The sequence below is a fragment of the Mandrillus leucophaeus genome, unplaced genomic scaffold (genome assembly GCF_000951045.1).
Source record: "Mandrillus leucophaeus isolate KB7577 unplaced genomic scaffold, Mleu.le_1.0 Scaffold686, whole genome shotgun sequence".
Lineage (NCBI taxonomy): Eukaryota > Metazoa > Chordata > Mammalia > Primates > Cercopithecidae > Mandrillus > Mandrillus leucophaeus.
Genome location: NW_012107430.1, coordinates 64,219 through 89,357, shown reverse-complemented (window position 1 = coordinate 89,357; position 25,139 = coordinate 64,219). Strand labels below are relative to the sequence as shown.

General features: G+C 37.7%; 1 protein-coding gene across 1 annotated transcript in view; it reads left to right on the top strand.

The window, feature by feature from the left end:
• The window catches only part of MRPS35 (mitochondrial ribosomal protein S35), a 43,662-nt gene that overhangs the window by 16,439 nt on the left and 2,084 nt on the right, over positions 1–25,139 (top strand). The window contains exons 6-7 of the mRNA XM_012002398.1: positions 7,819–7,928; positions 9,923–9,992. Of these exons, the coding sequence (XP_011857788.1) occupies positions 7,819–7,928; positions 9,923–9,992 (180 nt within the window). The remainder of the gene's footprint in view (positions 1–7,818; positions 7,929–9,922; positions 9,993–25,139) is intronic.

Sequence of the window (25,139 nt, the reverse complement as noted above, 5' to 3'; positions counted from 1 at the left end):
GTCGTATGTAAGAAATCATTGTCTTATTCAAGGTCATAAAGATTCACTCTTGTGTTTTTTCCTAAGAGTTTTATAGTTTTAGCTCTTACATTTAGATCTATGACCTATTGTTTGTTAATTATCATACAGTTGTTCCTCAGTATCTGTTTGGTATCGGTTCCAAGACCACTTGCAGATGCTTAGATCTGCAGATGCCCAAGTCCCTGATGTAAAATGGCATAGTATTTGAATGTTGAATATAACCTAGTACATCCTCCTATATACTTTAAGTCATTTCTAGATTACTTATAATGCTTAGTACAATGTAAATGCTATGTAAATAGTTGTTATACTGTATTTTAAGAATATGCATTTTAAAAATTGTTGTATTGTTATTTTTTCTGAATATTTTCAATCCATGGTTGGTTGAATCCACAAATGTGGAACCCGTGCAGACAAAGGGCTAACTGCATATGGTGTGAAGCCAGGGTCCAGCTTCATTCTTTTGCATTCCTTTTGCATGTTGATCCAGTACCATTTTTGAAAAGACTATTTTTTCCCCTTTGAATGGTCTTGGCACCCTTGTCAAAGTCATATAGTTACCTTTTAACTTTCCATTTGGCTACTTTACCAAATTCTCTGTTTTAAATTTTTTATTATGAAAATTTTCAAATGTATGGACAAGTAGAAAGAGGCTAATATAATAAATACCCATGCACATGGCATCTTGGTTTGGTAATTAATATTTTGACAAATTTGCTTCATACGCATACATATACATCTAAGTACCTTAACATTTCTGACACCTAATGTTTCACACTAAAATATTTCAGTGTGTTATCTCTAAGAATTCAGATGTTTCCTATTTAATTCTAATACTGTTAACACATGTAACAAAATTGTCAGTAATTCCCAAATATTATCTAAAATATCTACCCCACACTCAAATTTCCCCTATTGCCTTACAAAATGGTATTTATTAAGCTCTTTTATTTAAACCAGAATCCCGTCAAAGACCATTGTATTTGATAATGATGTATCTTATGTCATCTGGAATGGCCAACAACTCCACCTTCCTCCCTTCTTCCTGATGAATTTGACTGGTTAAAGAGGCAGGTATTTTATCCTGTAACATTTCCTACCTTCTGAATTGGCCCCATTGCATCTGGATGTCATTCACCATATTTCTTTATCTCCTGTATTTCACATAACCTGGACGTTAGATTTAAAGGACTGATAAGATTCCAGTTAAATATGTTTGGCCAGAATACTTTATAGATAATGCCATGTATTTTATATTGCATCAGGGGCACGTCAAGTCTGGTTGCCTCATTCTTGGTATGCTGAAATTGAGCACTTGGCTAAGAAGCTGACAACCTAATCATTCCTTTGTGAAGATTTTTGTTGTTTTGCTTTTCCCTTGAACAAGTAATCTGTGGGTGGATATCAAGCAAAATCATTATCCTTTTTGATCCTTGAAGTATATCTATCTTAACTTTGGCCAGTGGGAACTCTTTTAAATTGGTTCCTGTGTCCTTTTGTTACAATCCATTAGCATTTGAAAGTTTCTTTGTATTTTGACACAAGATGGTTCAGGCTCATTTTTATAAATTTCTTATTCCGGACCTGGAATCAGCCATTTCTCAAGGAGCCCTAACACCTGCCATTGGACAATGGTGTTTACAGACCATAATCTGGATGCTAGGACTTCTCAGTTGATTCTTTCAGAAGTTTCTCAAGAAATAATCGATAAATAATGGTAGTTTTAATTCCCCTTTTCAAGTATCCATAGCTTGTTTTTTCTTTTTGTCTTCTGCATTAGATAAAATTTCTGAAATCACATTTCTGTAGTCCCTTATGCTGTTCCATACTTTGTCTGTGCCTCTAGTGTTTAACCTCAGGTATGAGGTATGATTTCGGTGAGATACTATAATGTTTACTATGTTAATGGTGTATCCTATTCTTAGATTACTAGCATTTATGAAATTACCTCCTTTGAATTATTGAAGTCATAAATTACATTAATAGGTTTTCAGTATACTGATGCATTTCTGAACCCTGGTCAGTTCATGGTGTATCATTCTTTTATTCTACCACTGATTTGCTGTGCTAGAATTTTACTTAGGATCATTTGTTCAGATGCCGTATTGCTCTGGAGAAATATGAGATCCTGCTGTTACTCACCTGGATCACGCCACGTGCCATTGCACTTCCAAGGGTCTGTCCTAGGAACTTCTAATTTAGTATTTGAAACCACTGTTTGTTTCCTTTGTCAAAGAAATTTGGTACACATGTATCTTTTTCACACAGCAGTCATGGAGCAGTTACCTGATACACTTTTTTAAAATTAAACTTATTTTAGTTTTTAATTTGCAGAAAGGGTTAATTTGCAGAAACGTTCCAAGAATAGTAGAGAATCCTCTATATTTCAGACCTAGGTTCCCCTGTTGTAAACATCTTAAAATATACTATGGTATATTTGTCACAACTAGTGGATTCATATTGATACTGAATCAATATTGAATTTATTGTTACTGAAGTCCCTACTTTGTTCAGATTTTCTTAGTTTTTTTTCTAACACGCTTTTTCTGTTCTAGAATCCCATCCAGTTTACTACATTACATTTAGTCATAACTTCTTAGGTTTCTCTTGGGTGTGATGTTTCTCAGACTTGACTTGTTTTTGATGACCCTAACAGTTTTGAGGAGTACTAGTTATATATTTGGTAGAATGTCTTTCAACTTGTTGTGTGTTTGGGGAGAAAAACCCCAGAAGTAAAGTGCCATTCTTGTCACATCATATCAAGAGTATAGGCTATTAAGATGATTTGTTTTGTTTGTTTTTTTGAGACAGGGTCTCATTCTGTCACTTAGGCTGGAGTACAGTGGCACAGTCACGGCTCACTGCAGCTTCGACCTTCCCAGGCTCTGATGATCCTCCCACCTTTGTTTCCCCAGTAGCTGGGACTACAAGCACAAGACACCACGGCTAGCTAGTTTTTGTGTTTTTTGCAGAGATGAGGTTTTGCCATGTTGCCAGGGCTGGTCTCGAACTCCTGGGCTCAAGTGATCTTCCCGCCTCAGCCTCCCAAAGTGCTGGGATTACAGACAGTGAGTCACTGTGCTGGCCATGGTTTGTCAGTGATGATGCTAATCTTGATACCTGGCTGAGGTAGTACTTGTCCATTTTCTTCACCATAAAATTATACTTCCTCCCCTCTTTTCCATACTGTACTCTTTAGAAGAAAGTTTTACAATGCAGAGCCCACACTTAAGGATCAGGAGGTATGCTCTACTTCTTTGAGAAGGAAATGTCACATAAATTATTTACAGTCCTTTTATATGGCAAATTTGTTTGTTCCCCCCTATTTAATCGTTTATATCAGTATGGACTCATAGGTATTTATTTTATACTATGCGTCATAATCCAATAAAACGTGTTTTTTTTGCTCAGATTGTTCTGAGTTTAACCATTGGGAACTCTTTCCACTGGCTCTTCTGTTCCTTTGCCATGCTCCCATCATTTGTATTTTAAGCAATTACTTACTTTCTGGCACTACAAAGTGCTCTGGGCTCTTTCCCTGTCCCATTCCTAGAATCAACATTTCTCCAAGGAGCCCTGACTGATGTGCTTTTGATTGGTCTGGAGGGTGACTACTACCTCTTTGAGGTGCCTCCTGGGACCCTCAAAATATTAACTTTTATACTCTCTGTAGCCTGTATTTTAAGCCAGAATATTCGAAGTACACTGAAGAAATTTGTTGAAAATCTATGCAACCATTTTTACATTATATACTAGCAAATAAACAATCTTTAATTTCTATAATTAAAGATTTTCCTTTAATTTCTATAATTTTCTATAATTTTCCATTTTCCTCAGTGATATTGTTGATTGATTTCTATAATTTTCCATTTTCCTCAGTGATATTGTTGATTGATTTGTAGTTTTCTTTCTTTGCTGTGTTTCAGTATCAGGGTTATACCATTTTTAAAAATTTAATATAATTTTTTTTTTGGAGAGAGTCTCGCTCTGTTGCCCAGGCTGGAGTCCAGTGGCACAATCTTGGCTCACTGCAGCCTCCGCCCCCATGGTTCAAGTGATTCTCCTGCTTCAGCCTCCCAAGTAGCTGGGATTATAGGAATGCTCCTCCACATCCAGCTAATTTTTGTATTTTTACTAGAGATGGAGTTTCACCATGTTGGCCAGGCTGGTCTCGAACTCCTGACCTCAAGCATTCTGCCCTCCTTGGCCTCCCAGAGTGCTGGGATTATAGATGTGAGCCACGGCACCTGGCCTGTACCATCTTTATGAAGTGAATTATGAAGCTTTCCAACCTTTTTTATTTTGTAGGACAGTTGAAATATCACAACAATATACTAAGTTCTTAGATTGAAACTATTTTTAAATCACAAAGACAGTATATGTTTACTGTATAAAATTTCAAAAATCCCAATAAAAGAAAAAAAAAAAGAATTGAAAGTTCAGCCATGCTTGTATCATTCCGCAGGTTCATATTTTTAAGAACGTATTAAATGTTACCTATTTTTCATAATAATGTTAACAACCACAATCAACAGTTGTTGAGCTCTGTTGTGTGTTGAAAAATCTCTGAACTGAGAGTCAGAAAACCTAGATCCTCATTTATGTTATCCACCTCAAGTTTTGTGGGCCTCCGTCTTCGGTCCTAGAATTGACATCTGATGTCCCTACTGGTTCTAAGTTTGCTTATTTTATTTCACACAAAAATAATCTCATTGCTTTATTTGAAGGATGGCACCAGATTTCATTTCTTATATCATGCTTTGCCTCTTGTCCTCTGTGCCTTGTGCTAGCCTGTGATTGCTCCCTTGTACCCCTTCTGCTGACTTCACATCTGCCCTGCTAGACTCGGCACTCCACGTGCTGGCTGTTGAGGTTCAATGGTAGCGTCCTGGATGTGCCATGTAGTTCAAGGGTAAACGTAGGTCAAACAGATGAACTAAAACACATGCAGTCCAGTATGATTAAAGCAATCTTGTGAAGGTAGTCAACTGTTAGAAACTATTGAACATACTCACATTTTTTAATTCACAGAAAAAACATTTTTGATAGTCATAAAAGTAGTTTAGGATTAAAAACAACTTATATATAACTTTACTTCAAAAGTGCTTTCTTCTATTAATCTCATTTATTTCTGATAAAAATTCTGGAATTAAGTGTTTCCGAGGAAACAGTCTCAGGGAGGTAACATGATTTGTTTAAGGTAACATATTAAATGGCAAATCTACAAATCAAACCAATTCTTGTCTTTTAGGTAATACCAGCATTCTTTAACCACATATACTTGCATGTAGAGAAAATATTTCACAAGTTAGATATTTCCCAATTTATGTAGCTCTTTTTGTGTTAAAATGTAGGCATTTGAAGATATATATATATATATATGTAAAACCAACACCTCCTGTGATTTGCAATATCAGCGTTATTTTGGGGATAATGTTAACAGTATTATATTGATTCTTTGAAAAGTAGCAATTGAGGGCAAAATACGTAAGTACTTTGAATTTTGATAAAAGACAGTGAATGCCACTTAGCCCAGGTTAAGGTATTAGCCCATATTAAAGACTACAATGTTGCAGTGCCTTTGAGTGCTACCAGGTGGCGTGAGTGCACCACACAGCTGCTGCTGAAATATTTATGATTTTTGGCATAAACTCCATATAGTTTTTGAACATTAAAATGTATGTTAATGTGAGTTTTAAATGAATGTGAATGTGATCTTACATTACGTTGTTACAGTAATGACCAGCTTTGCTGCCTTTTTTTGGACCACTTCTTATATAAAAAGCTACAATACTTTAAGCTTTTGAAACTTTTAAATTTATTGTTAAACATTATTATGATTTCATCGAAGGGAGGTTTAAAAAAGGCAAAATCATGACATTCTCACTATCCTAATGTAAAAACTATGCATTTTTCTCTCCTTACTCCCTCTGTATACATGCATATGTGCATATATTTGTGTATTCATAATCATAATAAACGTATATTTTATTTTTTGTAAAAAATTCTTCATGTTTGTTTTAATCAGAGTATAAAATGGCTTATTTTATCTATCAAGTCAGTAACCTGGTGGTTGATACATTCTCTTTCCAGAAAACTGGTGATTCACATTGTCTAATTGAGAGTTAGTAGTCGGTATTCATATTACTTGAGTTATTTTTAAGAGTGCATTTGTATTTATCTATTTTCTCTAGTTCAAATACAAAATACAAAAATTTACAGTGCTTTAAAAAACAATATATCCTTGCTTTTAAAAATTTATATATTCATTCCACAAGTATTTATTGCATGCATTTTAAGTGTTAAGCCATTGCCAAGAACAAGATAGACATCATTCTTGCCCTCAAGGGTTTCAATTCAGTGAGAAAAAAATGGGAAAATAAATAGGCTACTATACTTTGATGTCTTGAGGGAAGTGTACAGGGTTATTGAAGCTACAGAAAACCAAACAGATTTCAAAATCCTATTTAGCCTTTTTTCTTCATATAGTTACAGCTCTTTTTTTATTCTTAGTGCTCTCCCTGGAAGATTAATCTTTACCTTATTTAATTGTATTCCGGTATCTAACCTAACCTATCTTCTTTTTTTTTTTTTTTTTGAGTCTGAGTTTTGCTCTTGTTGCCCAGGCTGGAGTGCAATGGCACGATCTCAGCTCACTGCAACCTCCGCCTTCTGGGTTCAAGCGATTCTCCTGCCTCAGCCTCCTGAGTAGCTTGGATTACAGGCATGCGCTACCACGACCGGCTAATTTTGTATTTTTAGTAGAGATGGAGTTTCTCCATGTTGGTCAGGCAGGTCTCGAACTCCCGACCTCAGGTGATCTGCCCACCTCAGCCTCCCAAAGTGCTGGGATTACAGGCGTGAGCCACTGTGCCCAGCCTGTCTTCTTGTATCAGACATATTCATCTCTAGATAATACCTTTAGCCCATGCCCTTATTCTCTGCAAATTAAAAAGTGTGTTCTTTTGGTCTTGCACTTCCTAAAATATGTCTAAGGAAGACTAGGGTTGTGAACTGTCCCTTGAAAAGTGGAATCTGAGGTCAAATAAATTTGAGAATCATTGCATATTAACCCTACATTTTGAAATTTCAAGATGCTTATTAGCATATTATCTGTTCTAAGAAATACTACCTTAAAAAACCCAATTTACCTCGGCATTTCCTAAACGTTTTCAACAGAAAGAGCCTTTAAAAAAAATTCTTCTTAGCCTGTGGGACTAGTGTTTTTTGAACACTAGTTTTGAGAAATGTTGAGCTAAATGAATTTTTTAAGTGTTTCCTTCCCTAATGCTGTATTCCAGCTTCCATGAGATATCTGTAGCTTTTTAAAAAATCTTGTTGCAATGATACAAGTCTCATAATTGCATTGTAGAACTTGTTGTAATGATACAAGTCTCATAATTGCATGGTAGAAATTTCTTTAAGCTCTTATGTTTTATCTATTTATTTCTATATTCCAACTTTACTAACACTAATTGAGTTTAATTCTATTAGTGCTACTCATAAGCACCATAATTTCATTTATTTACCAGATAATGTCATTAGTTCTTTCAGGGAAGGCACTAATGCCCAGAACTTTCAAAGAGCTTCAAACAGTATGTTCCCCCCCCCTTTTTTTGTTTCCATGAGTAAGATCAGAGTTTATAATATGTCCCAACTGCTTGCTCTGTGTAGAAAGGAGTTTGAAAAGCTTTCTTTTTAGTAGATTTAATGTTAATAGGAATAACACTGCTACCTTTTTTTTCACTAAACAATTATATGAAATTATTTTTTCAAATAGCTTTTCTTATTTTTAAGGTAAAGCTTTCCAGTTTGAATTTAGATGACCACGCAAAGAAGAAATTAATTAAACTTGTAGGAGAGCGATACTGCAAGACCACGGATGTGCTTACCATAAAGACAGATAGGTAATGGAAAAACAGTTCAGCCTACTGGTCACATGAGTTTCCCCATTGTCTTTCAATTCCCTGGCAGTCCTTTTTAAAGAAATTTTGTTGAAGACGGGGGAGGGGTTAGCCTTTTCTTATTAAGCAGCGTTCTCTAATTCATATTTTTAATGTCCTCATACTAGCTTACTATTGCCATGATCTTTATACAGAGGCATGCTTAGCTAATTTAATGTTATTTTTAACCTTGATTTTAATATGTCCATGTATATAAAACTCAAGAGAGATATTAGAAGAAAAAAGTGTGATTTGCTAGTGATTAATGCTTAAGCAGGCTTTTATACATTCAAAGCATATAAAAATCTTATAGTTCAAAAGTAAAATTATTAAATGGTCTATGTGGAATTGATCAAGGCACATTTGTAAATAATCAAAATCTCAGAGCCAGGACAGATGTTTATAAAGGCAATACTAAATTTATCATATATGAATTTATAAATTGGGTCATTTCTATTTGAAGTAAAGAAAGGTTATTGGTATGTTTTCACTAAATGGCTATTTTAGTTTTAGAATTATACTTTAGCTGTTTCCAAATTATGTCAAAATATAAAAGACCCACTTTTAGAGATAAGTAAGTGGACCAATCTGCTGTCTTCCTGCCTGTCCCTGTTTGAAAGCATTTGGAGTTGTCAGTTTTGATTAGGTCTCATGATTCGCAGTGGTGGGAAGAAGGAGCCTGACACATGCAGAGACTGCAACAGTGTGGAGGCAGAAAAAGCCATGGGGCCATGGTTTGTGATTATTACCATATGGGAGAAAGTAGATTTGAACTATATTAGGAATAGTCCTTTTACTATCTTTAGATAATGTTGGCTTTTCTAGTTCATGCAACTTAAACGCCTTTAAAATGTTATTGTTTGAAATTCTGTGAGTATCCAATAATGTTGCTTTTTTTTTTTTTTTTTTAAGCTAGTTTTACAAGTCTTAGTGTATGGCTATGTTTTATGGTAATTATTTAGAGTAGAGGACTTAATATAAGTACAGAATAAGCAGTATAGTTGAAGTTATTTGTCATATGATGGTTTTATTTGATATTTAAAGAAATTGGACATAATTGTATCTTTCTGTGTATTATTTCATTATCCTTAAAGCTCAATGTGTCATCTCATGTATGTAGACGTTTTACCTAATTTTAGGTTATTAGTTTCATTTTAAATACAGCAGCAACAGCACGGCATTGTATAGTGTAACTCACTTTTAAAAGAATCAGCGTAACTCATTTTTAAAAGAATCAGCTCTAGGAAAACCAAAGTTAACATCTATCATCTTTCTATACCTACGTCTTATTTATATTTTTAAATTTTTTTAGAGATTGAGTCACTCACTCTGTCACCCAGGCTGGAGGTCAGGGGCACAGTCATAGCTCACTGAAGCCTTGAACTCCTGGGCTTATGCAGTCTCCTGCCTCAGTTTCCCAAGTAGCTATGACTACAGGTGTGCAGCACCATGCTTGGCTAATTTTTTCATTTTTGTAGAAACAGGGTTTTGCTGTGTTGACCAGGCTGGTCTCAAACTCCTAGCCTCAAGCAACCCTCCCACCTCGCCCTCTGGGATTACAGGCATGAGCTACCATGCCCAGCCCTATGTCTACTTTGTAGGTGAGCTCATCAGATGTATTCATGCTATTTGGCAGATTCTTGGCACTGAGATGGTGAAGGGAACTTGGATTGGACACAATCATAGTAAAAGTAGCGTAAAGCTATTGTCATATACAAATAACTCCATTACTAATGAAAACAAAGAGATACTCGAAATAAAGTTAAAATAACACCAATATTTAGCTTCCTCAAGTAATGAACTACAAAGACTATTTTTATTCCAAAAACAGTTTTCCTAAAGCAGAGAAGGAATATCTGAAAGTATTGTCTTCTGTATTTAGTATATTGCATATTTTGCAAATTATTCTGTATACTGAGTTTTTAGAATTTTGACTTCTCGCGCTTTCTCTTTAATAGGTGCCCTTTAAGGAGGCAGAACCGTGATTATGCAGTGTATCTACTAACAGTGTTATACCATGAGTCTTGGGTAAGTGTGTGTGAATATTTAATGATTTTGTCAGTGTAATTTAGATGATTATAACCTTTCAAAATACTCTGTGTGGCAAGTACTCAGTTGAGTATTTTGTGAACTGCTAAATAATCTAAGTATGTATGAAATGTCATGGGTAGCTTCTACTGACTTTAAAAGTGAAGTAGGATTTGAAATACGATTATTCGGTTCATCTCAGGACCTTGCTGAAATCATATTCCTAAAATGCCTTGAAACTTCAGAGTTTTTGACTTGGGGTTTTTTTTTTTTTTTGACTTTGGGTGAAAGTTGTTAGCTATGAAGAGAATAATAATTATTGTATAATTTGAGAATTTATAATTCATCCTCTTTAAATTGCAGAGCAAAACTTTATAGAAAGGTATTTTAAATGTTTATTGGAATTTTTAGTGAACACATAACATTTTGTGTGAACATTTGACTGTTATACATTAGGGACAACTAAGGGCAGTTAATTATAGCTTGAGTATTCTTTATCCAAAATGCTTGGGACCAGAAGTGTTTCAGATTTTAGGTTTTTTCAGGTTTTGGAATATTTGCATATTCATGTATAATGAGATACCTTGAGGATGGGACCCACGTCTAAACAGGAAATTCATTTATGTTTCATATACACTTTATACACATAGCCTAAAGGTAATTTTATACAATATTTTCAGTAATTGTGTGCATGAAACAAAATTTGACCATGCTCCATCACATGAGATCGGATGTAAATTTTCCATGTGTGAGTCATATCCGTGTTCAAAAAGTTTTGGATTTCCAAGCATTTCAGATTTTGGATTTTCAGATTAGGAATGCTAACTGTATTTAAATAGTATTAAAAATACTCGGGTCTGAATGTATGGAGTTTTCATATAAGTATATACATTTATAAGGAAGATTTCACTATGTCTGAGCAACAGCTCATCTGATTTGAAGTTGGTAGCTAATATGTTTAGGTAACTCAAAGTTTGAAATAGTAATTTTTAAAATTAAAATAATTTTAGGTATGCATTTGAATTAAATTTTTTGTGCCTTACCCAACACAGGGGAACTTAATAGCATTTCATACTAGGAATATTCAAAGGAATAAAGATAGCTGGAGAAAGGGGTCATGTTCTTTAGAAAGGACTTCGTATGTCAATGTCTACAGAAACAGTGAAAAAAGGAAAAAGTAAAGAAAAATTGAAAAAGATAAATAAAAGTTTTCATATGGAAGAGGGTTTACATTTGTTTTTAATGACTCTTAGAGATACAAGGTAGAAACAATAGTAAGACAGAGACAGACTTCAGTTTACTAAGTGAGAACTTTTTTTTTTTTTTTAAGTCTTACTCTGTTGCTCAGGCTAGAGTGCAGTGGTATGATCTCAGCTCACTGCAACCTCCGCCTCCCAGGCTCAAGTGATTCTTCTGCCTCAGCCTCCTGAGTAGCTGGGACCACAGTCATGCACCACTACCGCCTGGCTAATTTTTGTACTTTTAGTAGAGACGAGGGTTTGCCATTGTGGCCAGGCTGGTCTCGAACTCCTGACCTCAGGTGATCCACCGACCTCGGCCTCCCAAAGTGCTGGGATTATAGGTGTGAGCCACCATGCCCAGCCCTCCCAAAGGGGAACTTTCTAAGAGAGCCACCATAAGATGCAATGAGCTACTTCAATAGGTAGAAGACATTCTGTCCATTGGCCACTTAGTGAAGATAGGCAAAAAATGTATGCTCCCTGAATAGGTAGTTAAATTCCATGGCCTTTGGAACCTCCTTTCAGCCCGAGTTACTGTGATTCTGTGAGTACATGCAGCTGTTCTCTAAACTGCTCACAGCTCTTCCTTCATGTTATGATAAAAGAGTTTTAACACAAGAGGATGAATGGAAAGTGACAGAAAAAAAACTTGGTTGGGAGATTAGTAAATACAAAAATTAGCTGGTAAGCTCTTCTCTTCTTTACAATTATTTCCATTATCATAATTTATCTGGATTTTCTAGTTCTGGCTTTAGGAGCAACATCAGAATAGCAGTTAATCTCTCTTTCCTAACAATTGATTTTAGAAATGCCGTTGGCTTAAGATAATTAAGTTTCCTTTTGAACCAGCAACAGGGCTGAAATAGCTAGTTTTATGGCTGTTGCTGCTTAAAGAGTTAATAACGAACAATAAATACAACCCGTTTTGACTCTCTTATTTTGCCAGTATCTTATAAAATGAATTTGCCCCGAAGGAAATGATAGGCATAAATTCAGTGGAAGCTGATTTATGGGATTCTTTCTGTGGTTCCGTGACTTAGAATCCAAACAGGGTTGCCTTCTGGATTCACACAGAAGCCTTTGATCTTTAATGCTAATTACTTTGATGCCAGAATAAGTAGCCACATCCAACTGTCCAAACAAGCATACTTGAAGAATTCTATATTAACATTGTTTCTTGGTCCTTTCTAAACAAGTACCATCAGTGAAGAAGATTTTGAATACAGATGAGCTGTGAAATTTTGCAGAGCTGCTAGAAAAAAATTTTTATTTAATTGAAATTCATTTTGTCTCACCAACATGGAATTCATACTTGAAATTGATGTTATCACCTGTTATTTAATCAAATAAGAGAGCCTCTTTTTAATCCATTGCTTGATTTTTTATAGGCTAGCGTCTGAGCATTTAATATCCAAATACATGCTTCCCTCGGCTTTTTCTTTTTTTTCTTTGAGACAGGGTCTTGCTTTGTTGCCCGTGCTGGAGTGCAGTGGTATGATCATGGCTCACTGCAACCTTGGCCTCGTGGGTTCAAGTGGCCCTCCCACCTCTGCCTCCTGAAGAGTTGGGACTAAAGGTACACGCCACCATGCCCAGTTAATTTTTGCATTTTTTTTTTTTGTAGAGACGGGATTTCACTGTGTTGCCCAAGTTGGTCTTGAACTCATAGGCTCAGGCAATCCATTCACCTTGGCCTCCCAAAGTGTTGGGATTATAGGCATGAGCCACTGTGCCCTGCCTTCCCTTGGCTTTTTAACCTTCCCCTAGAGGTTACCTCTAAGTAGCACTGAGGGGAAAGTAGCTGGTATTTTTATGTAGCTTGTAGTACTGAAATCCCTCTGGAGAAATGATCATCTAGACTCTGGTAGAAGGATATTACTGTTATATACTATTCAAAACAGTTTACTATAGAAGTGTCAAAGTAGACTTCAGTAAACAGACATCACAAAGCGTAAGCTTCAGGCATAAAGGCTTAGTAATACCTCAAAGAATAATTATTTCAGTGCTGGGAAGGTTAGATAAGAGTCGCATATTCACTGGACCATGCATTTATCCTTCAGCAGTTTAAAGAAGCAAGGAGGCTGGGAGCACTTTCGGAGGCTGAAGCAGGCAGATTGCCTAAGCTCAGGAGTTTGATACCAGCCTAGGCAACATGAGGAAACCCTGTCTCTACTAAAAATACAAAAAATTAGCCTAGTGTGGTGGTGGGTGCCTCTAGTCCTAGCTACTCGGGAGACTGAGGCATGATAATTGCTTGAACCTGGGAGTCGGAGGTTGCAGTGAGCCAAGATCGCACCACTGCACTTAGTCTGGGTGACAGAGTGAGACTCTGTCTCAAAAAATAATAATAATAATAATTTAAAAATAAGAAGCAAGGAGAGTTGTAGAGATTTGGTTTCCTATTTTAGTATTACATATTGTTAGCATTGGAATACATTTATAACCCTTGGGGCCAGACAGACATGGATTTGAATTCCAGGGCCATTACTTAGTACCTGTGTAATAGTCAGCCTCTGACTATTTAATCTCTGAGGTTCAGTTTCTTTCCTAAGGATTTTTGGATGGATCAGGGAGAATTCGCATAAAGTGTCTGACAAATAGTGGGCTCACCATAAGCGTCTGTAAATATTGTTAATATTAATAATAAAATAAGGAAATTTTTTTCTTAGAATTTTAAATTCATGGTTTCCCAATTTCTGTTAATATATACAGTTTACATTTAATTTGGCGGAGTTTGTACAAGTAAAGTCAGATCTATACTCTTCAGGAGGTGTATCCTACTCACAATTCGACGTAATTGATGATAACACAACTTCCTTCATTTTAACTTTTTAGTGATTTTTTAAAAATTGAAACCTTCCGTAAATGATTGGGTTAAGAAATGATTGAATCATTTTGCAAAGTGACTTACACAAAAGATAAGCACAAATACTGGGAAAGAGAAAAAAACACTTGCTTTAGAAAAGTTAAGAGATCTGAAATCAAATTTCAGAGATTCATGGATGATGCTGATATTGAATTACTAATGGTTGCTTTTTTACATTTTAAAACTTCAGCTATATTATTTGGATTTCATGATAGTCTTATTGCCAGAACTGTATCTAGCTTTGTAATAAAATGGTTCTGAAAAGTCATGTAACAAGTATTTCTAATTTAGCCAAGCAGTGTTGCACTCCTGTAGTCCCAGTTTCTCTGGAGGCTGGGGCAGGAGGATCTGTTAAGTCCAGGAATTCGAGTCCAGCTTGGGCAAGTAGCAAGATCCCCTACCTCTAAAAATAAAAATTAAAAAAGTCTAAGTTGGAGAATTTTATACTTACTAAGAGTTCATTTTAAAGGGGACATTATTACAGATACTTCTGATAAAAATGAATACTTTTGCAGAGCCATAATCACCACTTAATCTGTCGGATGTATGAGTTCATTTTGATTGTGTATGCCTACACACCTGCATTTCCACTTGAGAATGCTTGAGCAATGTTTGTTACGTTGTTGTTCTCTTTTTGCATTCAACAACTATTTAGTTCTTGTGTACAAGATATGTTGCTAGGTGCCACTATCAAAATGAATGACCCCCTGCCTTAGGTACCTTGATTTCTGGAGGGAATCCGTTGGTTATAATATAATCTGTTGAGTTTAATGGAAGTAGGAACACAGTGTTGTGAGAGCCACAGACAAGGGTTAACTCTCCCTGAAAACATCACAGGAATGATGATGGGTTTTAGAAGATGAATAGAAGTACGCAGTACAGAGTGGGTGAAGAACTTTCTAAGCCTTGTGAGTTTAAAGAGCAGGCAGAAGTTTGGTGTAGCAAGGGTATAGAACTGACAGGGCCAAGAAAGGAGGTGAAGCTGGCAGTAAGTCAGAGACAGGCTGTGACGCTCGTCCTAGTGCTTATTTGCAAAATGTAGATTTGTAACCAGAGGGCAACATTGAGCTGATACAGTATTTTACTAGTCATTTGAAAAAGTACTTCTCACTATTTTTGTTTTATTTTATTTTGGGGGCTTGTGTGTGTGTGTTTTACTAGACAATTTTAGAAGTTTATTTTCTCTTTGGAGACTGAGTTTTGCTTTATCACCCAGGCTGGAGTGCAGTAGCGCAATCATAGCTCACTGCATGCAGCCTCTACCTCCCAGGCTCAAACGATCCTCCCACCTCAGCCTCCCAAATAGCTGGGACCACATTCAAGTGTCACCATGCGGAGCTAATTTTTTTATTTTTTGTAGAGATGAAGTCTCGCTCTGTTCACCACACTGTTCTCGAACTCCTGGGCTCAGGTGATCCTCCTGCCTCTGCCTCCCAAAGTGCTGGAATTACAAGCGTGAGCCACCACATCTGGCCCCCTCTGAGTGTTTCACTGTTCATGAAACAGTAAACCATCCTGTGTCAAATGTCAAGTGCATGTTCGTTAAAAATGTTGTCCAGCAAATGTTGGCTGGGCACGGTGGCTCACGCCTATAATCCTAGCACTTTGGGAGGCTGAGGCAGGTGGATCACCTGAGGTCAGGAGTTTGAGACCAACCTGGCAAACATGGTGAAACCCTGTCTCTACTAAAAATACAAAAATTAGCTGGGTGTGGTGGTGGGCACCTGTAATCCTAGCTACTTGGGAGGCTGAGGCAGGAGAATGGCTTGAACCCAGGAGGCGGAGGTTGCAGTGAGCCGAGATGGCACCACTGCACTCCAGCCTAGGCAACAAGAGTGAAACTCTGCCTCAAAATAAATAAATAAATAAATAAATAAAATAAAAACGGCAAATGTTTATGAATTGTCTGTTTGCTTTGGATATGAAGGTTAATAAATCGTGGGAAAACCATTGTCTCCAATTGAAGAACACTCTAGTGGGAGCAAGGAGGTATAATAATAAATATCACAAAAGTGTTAAGATTATCTTAGTTTGAGCTATCATAACAAATTACCATAGACTGAATGGCTTAAACGACAGAAATTTATTTCTCACAGTTCCAGAGGCTGAGGAGTTGATCAGGGTGCCAGGATGGTTGGATTAGGGTAAGGGCCCTCCTCCTGGTTTGCATATGGCTGTCGTCTTACTGTGTCCTCAGTTGGTGAAGAACAGAGAGAGAGGAAGGAAATTCTCTCCTGTCTCTGTCTCTCTTATTGGGGATTGGAATTCCAATATCTGAATTTGGTGGGGGACACAAACATTTGGTCAGTAGCACAGGTTGTATAATTTACCATTTCATGTTTAATTCTTCTCTACTTCTTCATTTCTTATGTATCTTTCAAGACCTCGACCTGCTTTGAGGCTGTTAGTGTTTGTCTGACTTCTGCTTTGTATAGATAGCAAGTTACTCTGTTGTATTTTATTTTCTATATTGGTCAGTGGAACACCTGACTGCAGTTAGTTGTCTTAGTCACGGATCGTTCCATGTATGTTTTCTTTTTCTAACTTTAGGGCCTCATTAGCAGGGATCTGACCTATTGTACTTTGTACTTCAAACTATCTAGGTCAGTGCTAGGTAAGAATACTAAATGTTTCATAGCAACTATTGAGGCTGGGCGTGCTGGCTTATGCCTGTAATCTGAGCAGTATGGGAGGCCGAGGCAGGCAGATCACTTGAGGCCTGGAGTTCGAGATCAGCCTGGCCAACACAGCAAAACCTCATCTCTACTAAAAATACAAAAAACAATTAGGAAGTGTTTTAAAAGGTATTTGAATTCTACATTACTTTGTAAGTTCTCCACAAATACTTGCTTCTGTGAGTTCAGTTCATGATGCAAATTTACAGTCAGCAATGTTAATAGAATCTACATTCTAAAAAAAAACTGGCTCTTCCTGGCAAGGTGCATCTCTTTAACATGAAGCGTATGTTTTTATTTAACACTTTATGCATAAACTTACTAATGTTACAGTGTTTGTTAAACAACTAACTATATGCATGCATTGAATTCCCGTGAGTCCGAGCATTAGTGGTTGGCCAGTAATGGTAAAGAATAACTACATGCCACAGTTTTACTTGATTTCAGACAAATACATCTGGCCTTTGTTCTAAAAAGTGGACCTGTGATGTTGCTGTGAGAGTTAACTGGGTCTCTGTCTCTGACTTTCTTTTTTTTTGTTTTTTTTAACTCCGTGCTGCTTCAGTGATCACTTTGCATTAACATAAAAAAGACACCAGAAAGGGGGTTGAAGTAGTTGTTCCATCTCTCCCCGACAACACACAGTGAGGTGGGGTCTCACTCTGTCGCCTAGACTGGAGTGCAGTGGTGTGATCTTGGCTCACTGCAGCCTCTGCCTCCCAGGCTCCAGTGATCCTCCCCACTCAGCCTCCTGAGTAGGAATACAGGCGTGTCACCATGCCCAGCATGTTCCGTCTTTTAAAAGTGCTTCAAAATACTTTGTCTTTTTCTTTTTCTTTTTCTTTTTTTTTAAACACAAAGCATTTAGTGCAGCCATCCATTTTAAATTAGGGCTAACTTTGAAGGTCAGGAATCAAACAGCTTATCTTATTATATAGCCTTTTCATTTTATCCACTGAGAAATTAAGATTTAGAGGAAAGGTCAGGTACTTTGCCCAAGGTTACAGAGCTTTTTAGTGGAGGAACTCAGACCTGAACTGCAGCTTTAGCGTACCATATTCTTTCCATGGTATCATATTATTTAGTTTTATTTAACTTTGACTTTCAAAATGTTATGAAATAAGAGATGAAATCAAATCTGACTTTAACTGCTAGTTTAGTCTCCTTTCAAAATGAACAACTGACTAACTGAAAATTCATCTATCTCCATAACCTGTTTTCAGCTGGGGGTTGTGTCAGTGCCACCTGAGAAGCTTTTGTAACTACAGCTGCTTGGGCCCTGCAGAATCAGAATCTCTAGCTGTAAGACCCAGGTTTTTATACAGTTTTAAAAGCTCCACAGGTGATTCTGGTGCTGAGCCCTGATTGTGAATAATTTCTCCAGTCTTTGAATGTTGTAAATAAGGAAACTGATTAAGTTGGCTTGTCTTTTTTAAGACAGTTTTTGTACGTGTAAGTTTGAGTATTCCTAATTTGAAAATCTGGTATCTGAAATGCTCCAAAATCTGCAACTTTTTGAGCACCGACAGGATGCTCAGAAGAGCATTTCACATTTCAGATTTTTGGATTAGGAATGCTCAACCAGTCAGTATAATGCAGATTCTAAAATCCTTTAAAAAATCGAAATCTGAAACACTTCTGATCCTAAGCATTTTGGATAAGGGATACTCAACCTATATCTCATATCAGAGCTTGAGGGTAAAGGGTGGTAATTAGAATGAAAGGGGCAGGCAAGAAAATGGAGGGATTTTTCTGTTGTACATAAATAGGAATTTAGACTTGATGTGGTAGACAGTAAGCAGTGTTCTAGAGCCCTGAGTAGGATGGTGCTACACAGAAGGTGACAATCTCATAACTCTTTGCCTTCAGGCAGGACTTCATTTTATTATATACTTAAAAGACCTTTCTGCCCACATTCTGCTTCCCCACCCAGTGGCTGAAGTCATACATTTGAGAGTTACAGTCTTCTTCCCTCTGTTCTGATACCAAATAAGTTACCAAGTCTTTCAGTTTTGCTTTTAAATATCGGTTAAAACCGTTTCCCCCTTTTTATCCCTACCGCTACACTCTAGTATAAGTTTTCATCATCATTTACCTGAAGACTACAATAGGCTTCTAATTGATTTCCTTGTCTCATCCACCTTCTATATTACTGTTAGAGTAATTGTTCAAAAAAACAAATCTCTTGCACCATAGTCCTTTACAAAATCCTTCAGTGGTTTCCCATTACTTAGGATAATGTCTGAACTCCTTAGCATGCCATTCACAGCAATTTGCCACCTCATTACCAGCACTCAGGAAATATACATTATATAGCCTATACCTTAAGACATAATGAACATAATATGTTCTTTCATAACTTTGCATATGTTATTCTCTTTGCTTATAATTCTTTTTTCAAATTGATCAGCCTTGCAAATTCATATGAATCTTTTAATACACGTCAAATGTAACCTCTCTGTTTCCTGCCCATCCCTTTTCCCTCCTCTAGCTAGCATTCCTTTTATTACTTTTCTGGTAATTGCCTGTACACGTGTCTGCTCACCCCATTAGACTGTGAGATCACAGAGGTATAAGGAGTGTATATTCATTCATCTTTGTGTTTTCAGCATCTAGTACAGTGTCTGGCAAATTTGCATTCAGTAAATGTTTTTTAAAACTTAATTGAATTCCTTGACATAGTTAAAAATTTAGCTTTGGTAGCTGAAAGAATTGACAGTAATTCTTTTCTCACTTTTTATGAATATTTGCCTCTTCGTATTTTTTATGATTTTCAAATTGCTTGGGATTTTAAAAAATGGTTAAACTGTTTTCTCTCATAAAGCACAAGGCCTTACTTGTAATCATGAGAAGTGGAATATTACTATGATTCATGTCCTAGGCAAAGAGAGTTGTAAATAAGAAGGTAGGAGGTGACAGGCTTGTGTATTCAGTGGAGCAGATATTTCTTTGCCTTCTGTTACAGCAGAATACACTGACCCTTGCATGAATTAGCTATTATGTTTTTCTTTGTATTAAATTCATACAAGGAAAAAAAAAAAGATGATAGGTTCCAGTTATGTTACTATATTTTTTTTGTTACTTCTTTTATCATGCCTGGAGGTTCCTTAGAACATGTTGTTCTAACACTAACAAGCAGTGTGGTTTTGGGCAAATTATTCGGTTGCTCTGGGCTTCAGCTTCCTGATCTGTAAAACAGATGATAATAGTACTAACTCACTCCTAGGTTTATTGTGAGAATCAAATGAGTTAATATCTGTGAGGCACTTAGAATAGTGCCTGGCATGGAGTGAGTGTTCCAACAGCTTTTCAGCCTCAGCCCATGCCACTTCCTTCTCATTGGCCTTCATTCATTTCCTTGATTATGTTAACCGGCTTCAAGGCCTTTGTGGATGCTTCTCCTCTACTGGGATCACAGTACGCATCTGACAGGCTCACCGTCAACTTCAGGTCTCTCGTTAGACTGAACGTTCCCAGAGAACACTATGCCTGGTAGAGTAGTTGTGCAAGAAATATTTATTGAATGGATGAGTAAATAAATAATCGAGCCAGCTGGAAAAGAGAACAGGATCACATGGAATGGAAAGTTGCTTCTTCAGGGGTTGGGGTCAGGGCAGATTCTCTCATTGCAGGCAGGAAGGAAAGGAAAAGGGGTGTGTGTGTGTGTGTGTGTGTGTGTGTGTGTGTGTGTTACATATACTTATAAATTAAATGGTGAAATTGTAAATATTTAATGGTCAAAGCATTAAAATAGGAGTTGACAAATTAATTGATTTGCCTAAGTAGTGATCAATTTGAGCTTAAAATGGTATTGTTAATTGCCCCCAGTAATTTGAATATGCTGTTGTTTGTGCTTTAAAATTAGTATATATTTTAAAATTAGTATATAGTATAAAATAACTACACTTCAATAAAATAAACTTTGTGTGTGTGACAAGGTCTGGCCCAGTCACCCGGGCTGGAGTGCAGTGGTGTGATCTTGGCTCACAGCAACCTCTGCCTCCCAGGCTCAAGAGGTAGGGAAATGTGGGTTTGAAACCCACTCCTCTTTAAAGTTGTATTATTAACAACAACATTTATGTAATGTTTACTATGAGCCAGATCCTCTAAGTACATAGATATTCCTTACCTCTTTTAACCTTCAGAACAGCCCTGTGAAGTCAGTTCTTACAGAGATACAAGTTCAAGGAACTCACCTATTACAATAATAAATGATGAAAGTTAGGATTTAAACAGGTCTGGGAGATACCAAAGCTCACAGTAAATACCATCTTATACTAACTTCCTGGGTGACCTTGAGCAAAACTTAGCTGCCTCAGCCCTGCATCTGTAATTTAGAAACCCAAAAAGCTTTAGAAATTGTTAGTCTTTCCATAACTTATTTGGTGACAAACATGTGACCTGAATAGATGAGAGGCTATTTATATTTTTTGTTCATTCCATTTAGTGTAAATATTCATATATGTTGCATTAAAAATTATGTGTTGGATTAGGTGATGCTGCTATAGACCCCCCTCTAGAGGTGTTAAAAAATATATGCTATATGCACCATAATTCACTTTCTAAAATACAAAAATTTCTGAATTCTCCCAATAGATTGTGGACCTCTGTTTAACTTCCATAATACTCAGTTTTCTTACCTATGTAATTCTTAAAATTTATCCCAGTACATCTTAACAAGAATTATATGTAATAGTATACGTAAGCATTTAAGATACCTGATATATAATTAAATATTCAGTTTGTTGGGATTGTTACTGTCATTATCTTGGAATTTTTATTCAGCTGTGCAGAGTTTGGATCCTAAAGCTAGACCATGTAGAAAATGTGAATTTGGCTGGGCCCAGTGACTCACACCTGTAATCCTAACATTTTGGGAGGCCGAAGCAGGTGGATCACTTGAGCCCAGGAGTTTGAGAACAGCTTGGGCAACATGGCAAAACCCCATCTCTACAAAAAAATGCAAACATTAGCAGGGCATGGTGGTACTCTCTGGTAGTCCCAGCTACTCCGGAGGCTGAGGCAAGGGGATCGCATGAGCTCAGGAAGTTGAGGCTGCAGTAAGCCAAGATAGCGCCACTGCGCTCCAGCCTAAGTGACAGAGGGAGACCCTGTCTCAAAAAAGAAAAAAGGAGGCCAGGCGCCGTGGCTCATGCCTGTAATCCCAGCACTTTGGGAGGCCAAGGCTGGTGGATCACCTGAGGTCAGGAATTCAAGACCAGCCTGGCCAACATGGTGAAACCCAATCTCTACTAAAAATACAAAAATTAGCCGGGTGTGGTAGTGGGCGCCTATAGTCCCTGCTACAAGAGTGAGAGAGAGAGAGAGAGAGAGAGAAAAAGGAAAAGGTGAATTTTGTTTTGTTTAGTTTGCAACTGAGACTGAACACTGCATTGTTTTCAGTACAGGATAAGAAGCCAGGCCTTTTACAGAATGTAGTTTGTTTTCCTTACTAGTGACGTTAAACCATAGTGATTTTCTCCTATAAATGTACATTATTTCGTAGTACAGGGTTTCCTATCCTTTTTGTCAGATCCCGGGGTCCAGGTCCAGCCCATGCTGAAGTCCGAGGGGTGTGGGTAGATGAGCAGAAAGAACACTTGGGGGGCTGTAGGCAGGTGAAAGACAGTTTTATTCAGCAGCAGCTCACATTAACAGCTTTCTTACACTAGCTCTCTTATGAACAGCTTTTCTTACACTGTCCACCTTTATCTCAGCGGTTTGCTCCAGCTGTGTGGCTCCCGCGACCACCATGCCTGCAGCTTCACGGAAGGCTCTCCCCTGCCTTGAGGGTCAGCAGCTTAACCCTTTATCTGGGCATGAGCAAGCCAAGCTGTGTCCTGGCTCCCTCCTGTCCAGACGGACAGCTTTGGCTCTCTCTCTCTTTCTCTGGGCACCAGTGCCTATACAAGAGCCATGTTGAGCCAAGCTGAGTCCCAAGAGCGCCCGTACAACGGTAGCAGGGCAATTATACCTTTTACAGACAACAGTGGCTCAGAGCCAAGGATGAACTTACACAAACAGGTTATATAACAAATGGGGGTGTGCACCTGCACGCCAGACTCGCTGTCATGCAGGCCTGGATATCCACCTTGGCCTGCCTCCGTGTACCTGTTCATGTGATTACACACTTAGAAAATTATTTACTGGCCAGGTGCGGTGGCTTTCACCCTGTAATCCCAGCACCCTGAGAGGCTGGGGCAGGAGGATTGCTCTAGGCCAGGAGTTTAAGACCAGCCTTAGGCAACATAGCAAGACCCTGTCTCTACAAAAAAAAAAAAAAAAAAGAATTAAAATTAGCTGGGCATGGTGGCGTGCACCTATAATCATAGTGCAGCTAATCAGGAGGCTGAGGCAGGAGTGTCCTTTGAGCACAGGAGTTGAGGTTGGCGGTAGGTAAGCTTTGATCACATCTGAGATGAATGAAGGAGGAGGGTGCTTCATTCTGCTGCCAGTATTCGAGGCTCACCTGGCTACAAGGGCTGAGGGAATCAATATCTTGGCACACCTATAATACATCTTGGCAAACCAGTGTATAATTATATATACCAAATGTAAGGGGAAGAGACATGAAATGTGGGAATTATTAGTGGATTTACTTTAATTCCTCTGCATAAGCATCTATTTTGAAGCCGTTAAGAAAATTCAGATAAAACGTGTGAAACTTAAAAATACTAAATAGTTAAGTCTCTTAATTGCCTGTCTTCTAGCAGTCAGGCAGTTGAGTCAGGAATGAGATGGAGTGACTGTTTTACTTAACACTTTATACAATGTATTTATCGGTTTGTTAGATTAAGTATATTTTACCCTGTAAGTTTGAATTGTGAAAAAACTATGACATTGTCTTGAAACATCTAAAACATTTCTAAGAATAGATAGAACCAATAATGTATTTAATTTAGGACCTTTATTTTTTAAGGGGTTGACATTTATTCCTTTCTCAAGTACTACAGTAAAAATTAGGTGAAGTAGGGTAATTTTGCCAATTTCTTTTAATGGACACATTCAGAGTTTGTTAGAAATTATTTGCAGCAGAGTTGTGGGGGAGAGGCATAACAAGTTGTTTCAGGCTGGTCTGAAGGTAGTTATCTCAGTTGATTGTTCATAGTCAGTTACAGGTTGAATTCCTTGTTCTGCTCTTACCCCATTCTCACTACTCGACTAGCCTAAAAAATAATAATAAGATAAAAAGAAGTTGTTTCACATTATGCCTTCCCTGCCAAGCCTAAAACCTCCCGACCAGATTTTCTTTTAAAAAGGATATAGAGTTGGTTCTCAACTGGATATTTCTAGAACATACGCTGAGACGCTGTCCACAGCCATAAATTTATTACAGGGAGGTGGAGCAAACATGCAGGAATTGTAAGTGCAAATATACCCCATGTGGCTTAGGAATTTGGGGGCCAGGGAAGACATCCTGCGTCTTACTGGTTTCCCTTGAAGGAACGGTACCCAGTTTGAAGGATTCAAAGGAGAATTTCTTCTCCTAAGTCTCTTCCTTTCGCCTCCGTGATCTGAGCAGGGTTTGCCGACTCCGTGTTGTCCCCAGTGGCCTGTTTGTGATCGGTGGGGCTCCTCTTTACCCTTGGAGGAACACATCTCCAATGCTTTCTTTTGTTTTCATAGGCACTTGTAGTGGGGATGGGGGTGGGAGGGTGGCACAGGTGGAAACCTTACCTGCTGCTTGGTGCCCACTCAGCTCTGCAGAGCCTTGGAGCTGTCTACTCAAGCTGGGATCTCTTTGAAGGGGATTTTCCAGAGGTAGAATAGTATTTCTGACAGCCTCACAAATATACTCGTCTTTTAATATTTTGCCACCTTTAAAAGTTGTTATTCAGAATAGTAGATGATTCCATAGCAGCCTGTGGCTCAGAATATTGTTATGTGTTAATTTGGAAGAAATGTGACTAGTATTCAGCACTTCTTTGAACAGGGTATATTACTTAGTAGCTGTGTTGCTTGATTTTCACAGACTGTTACATCTCCATTTAAATCATAAATCTGAATTATGCTGTATTACTGTAAAGCCTACCAGTGTTCCCTAGAATAGCATGGTAATAATTTTTGTAAGAAAAAACAAGTAGTAACAAAACATTGTTCACATTATGGGAACAGAAAGATAATAACAAAATAAAATTCCAGGATAGGCTGGGCACGGTGGCTCACGCCTGTAATCCCTACACTTCGGGAAGCCAAAGCAGGCAGATCATTTGAAGTCGGGAGTTTGAGACCAGCCTGGAAAACATGGTGAAACTCCATCTCTACTAAAAATACAAAAATCAGCTGGGTGTGGTGGCGGGCGCCTGTAATTCCAGCTACTCAGGAGGCTGAGGCAGGAGAATTGCTTGAACCCGGGAGGCGGAAG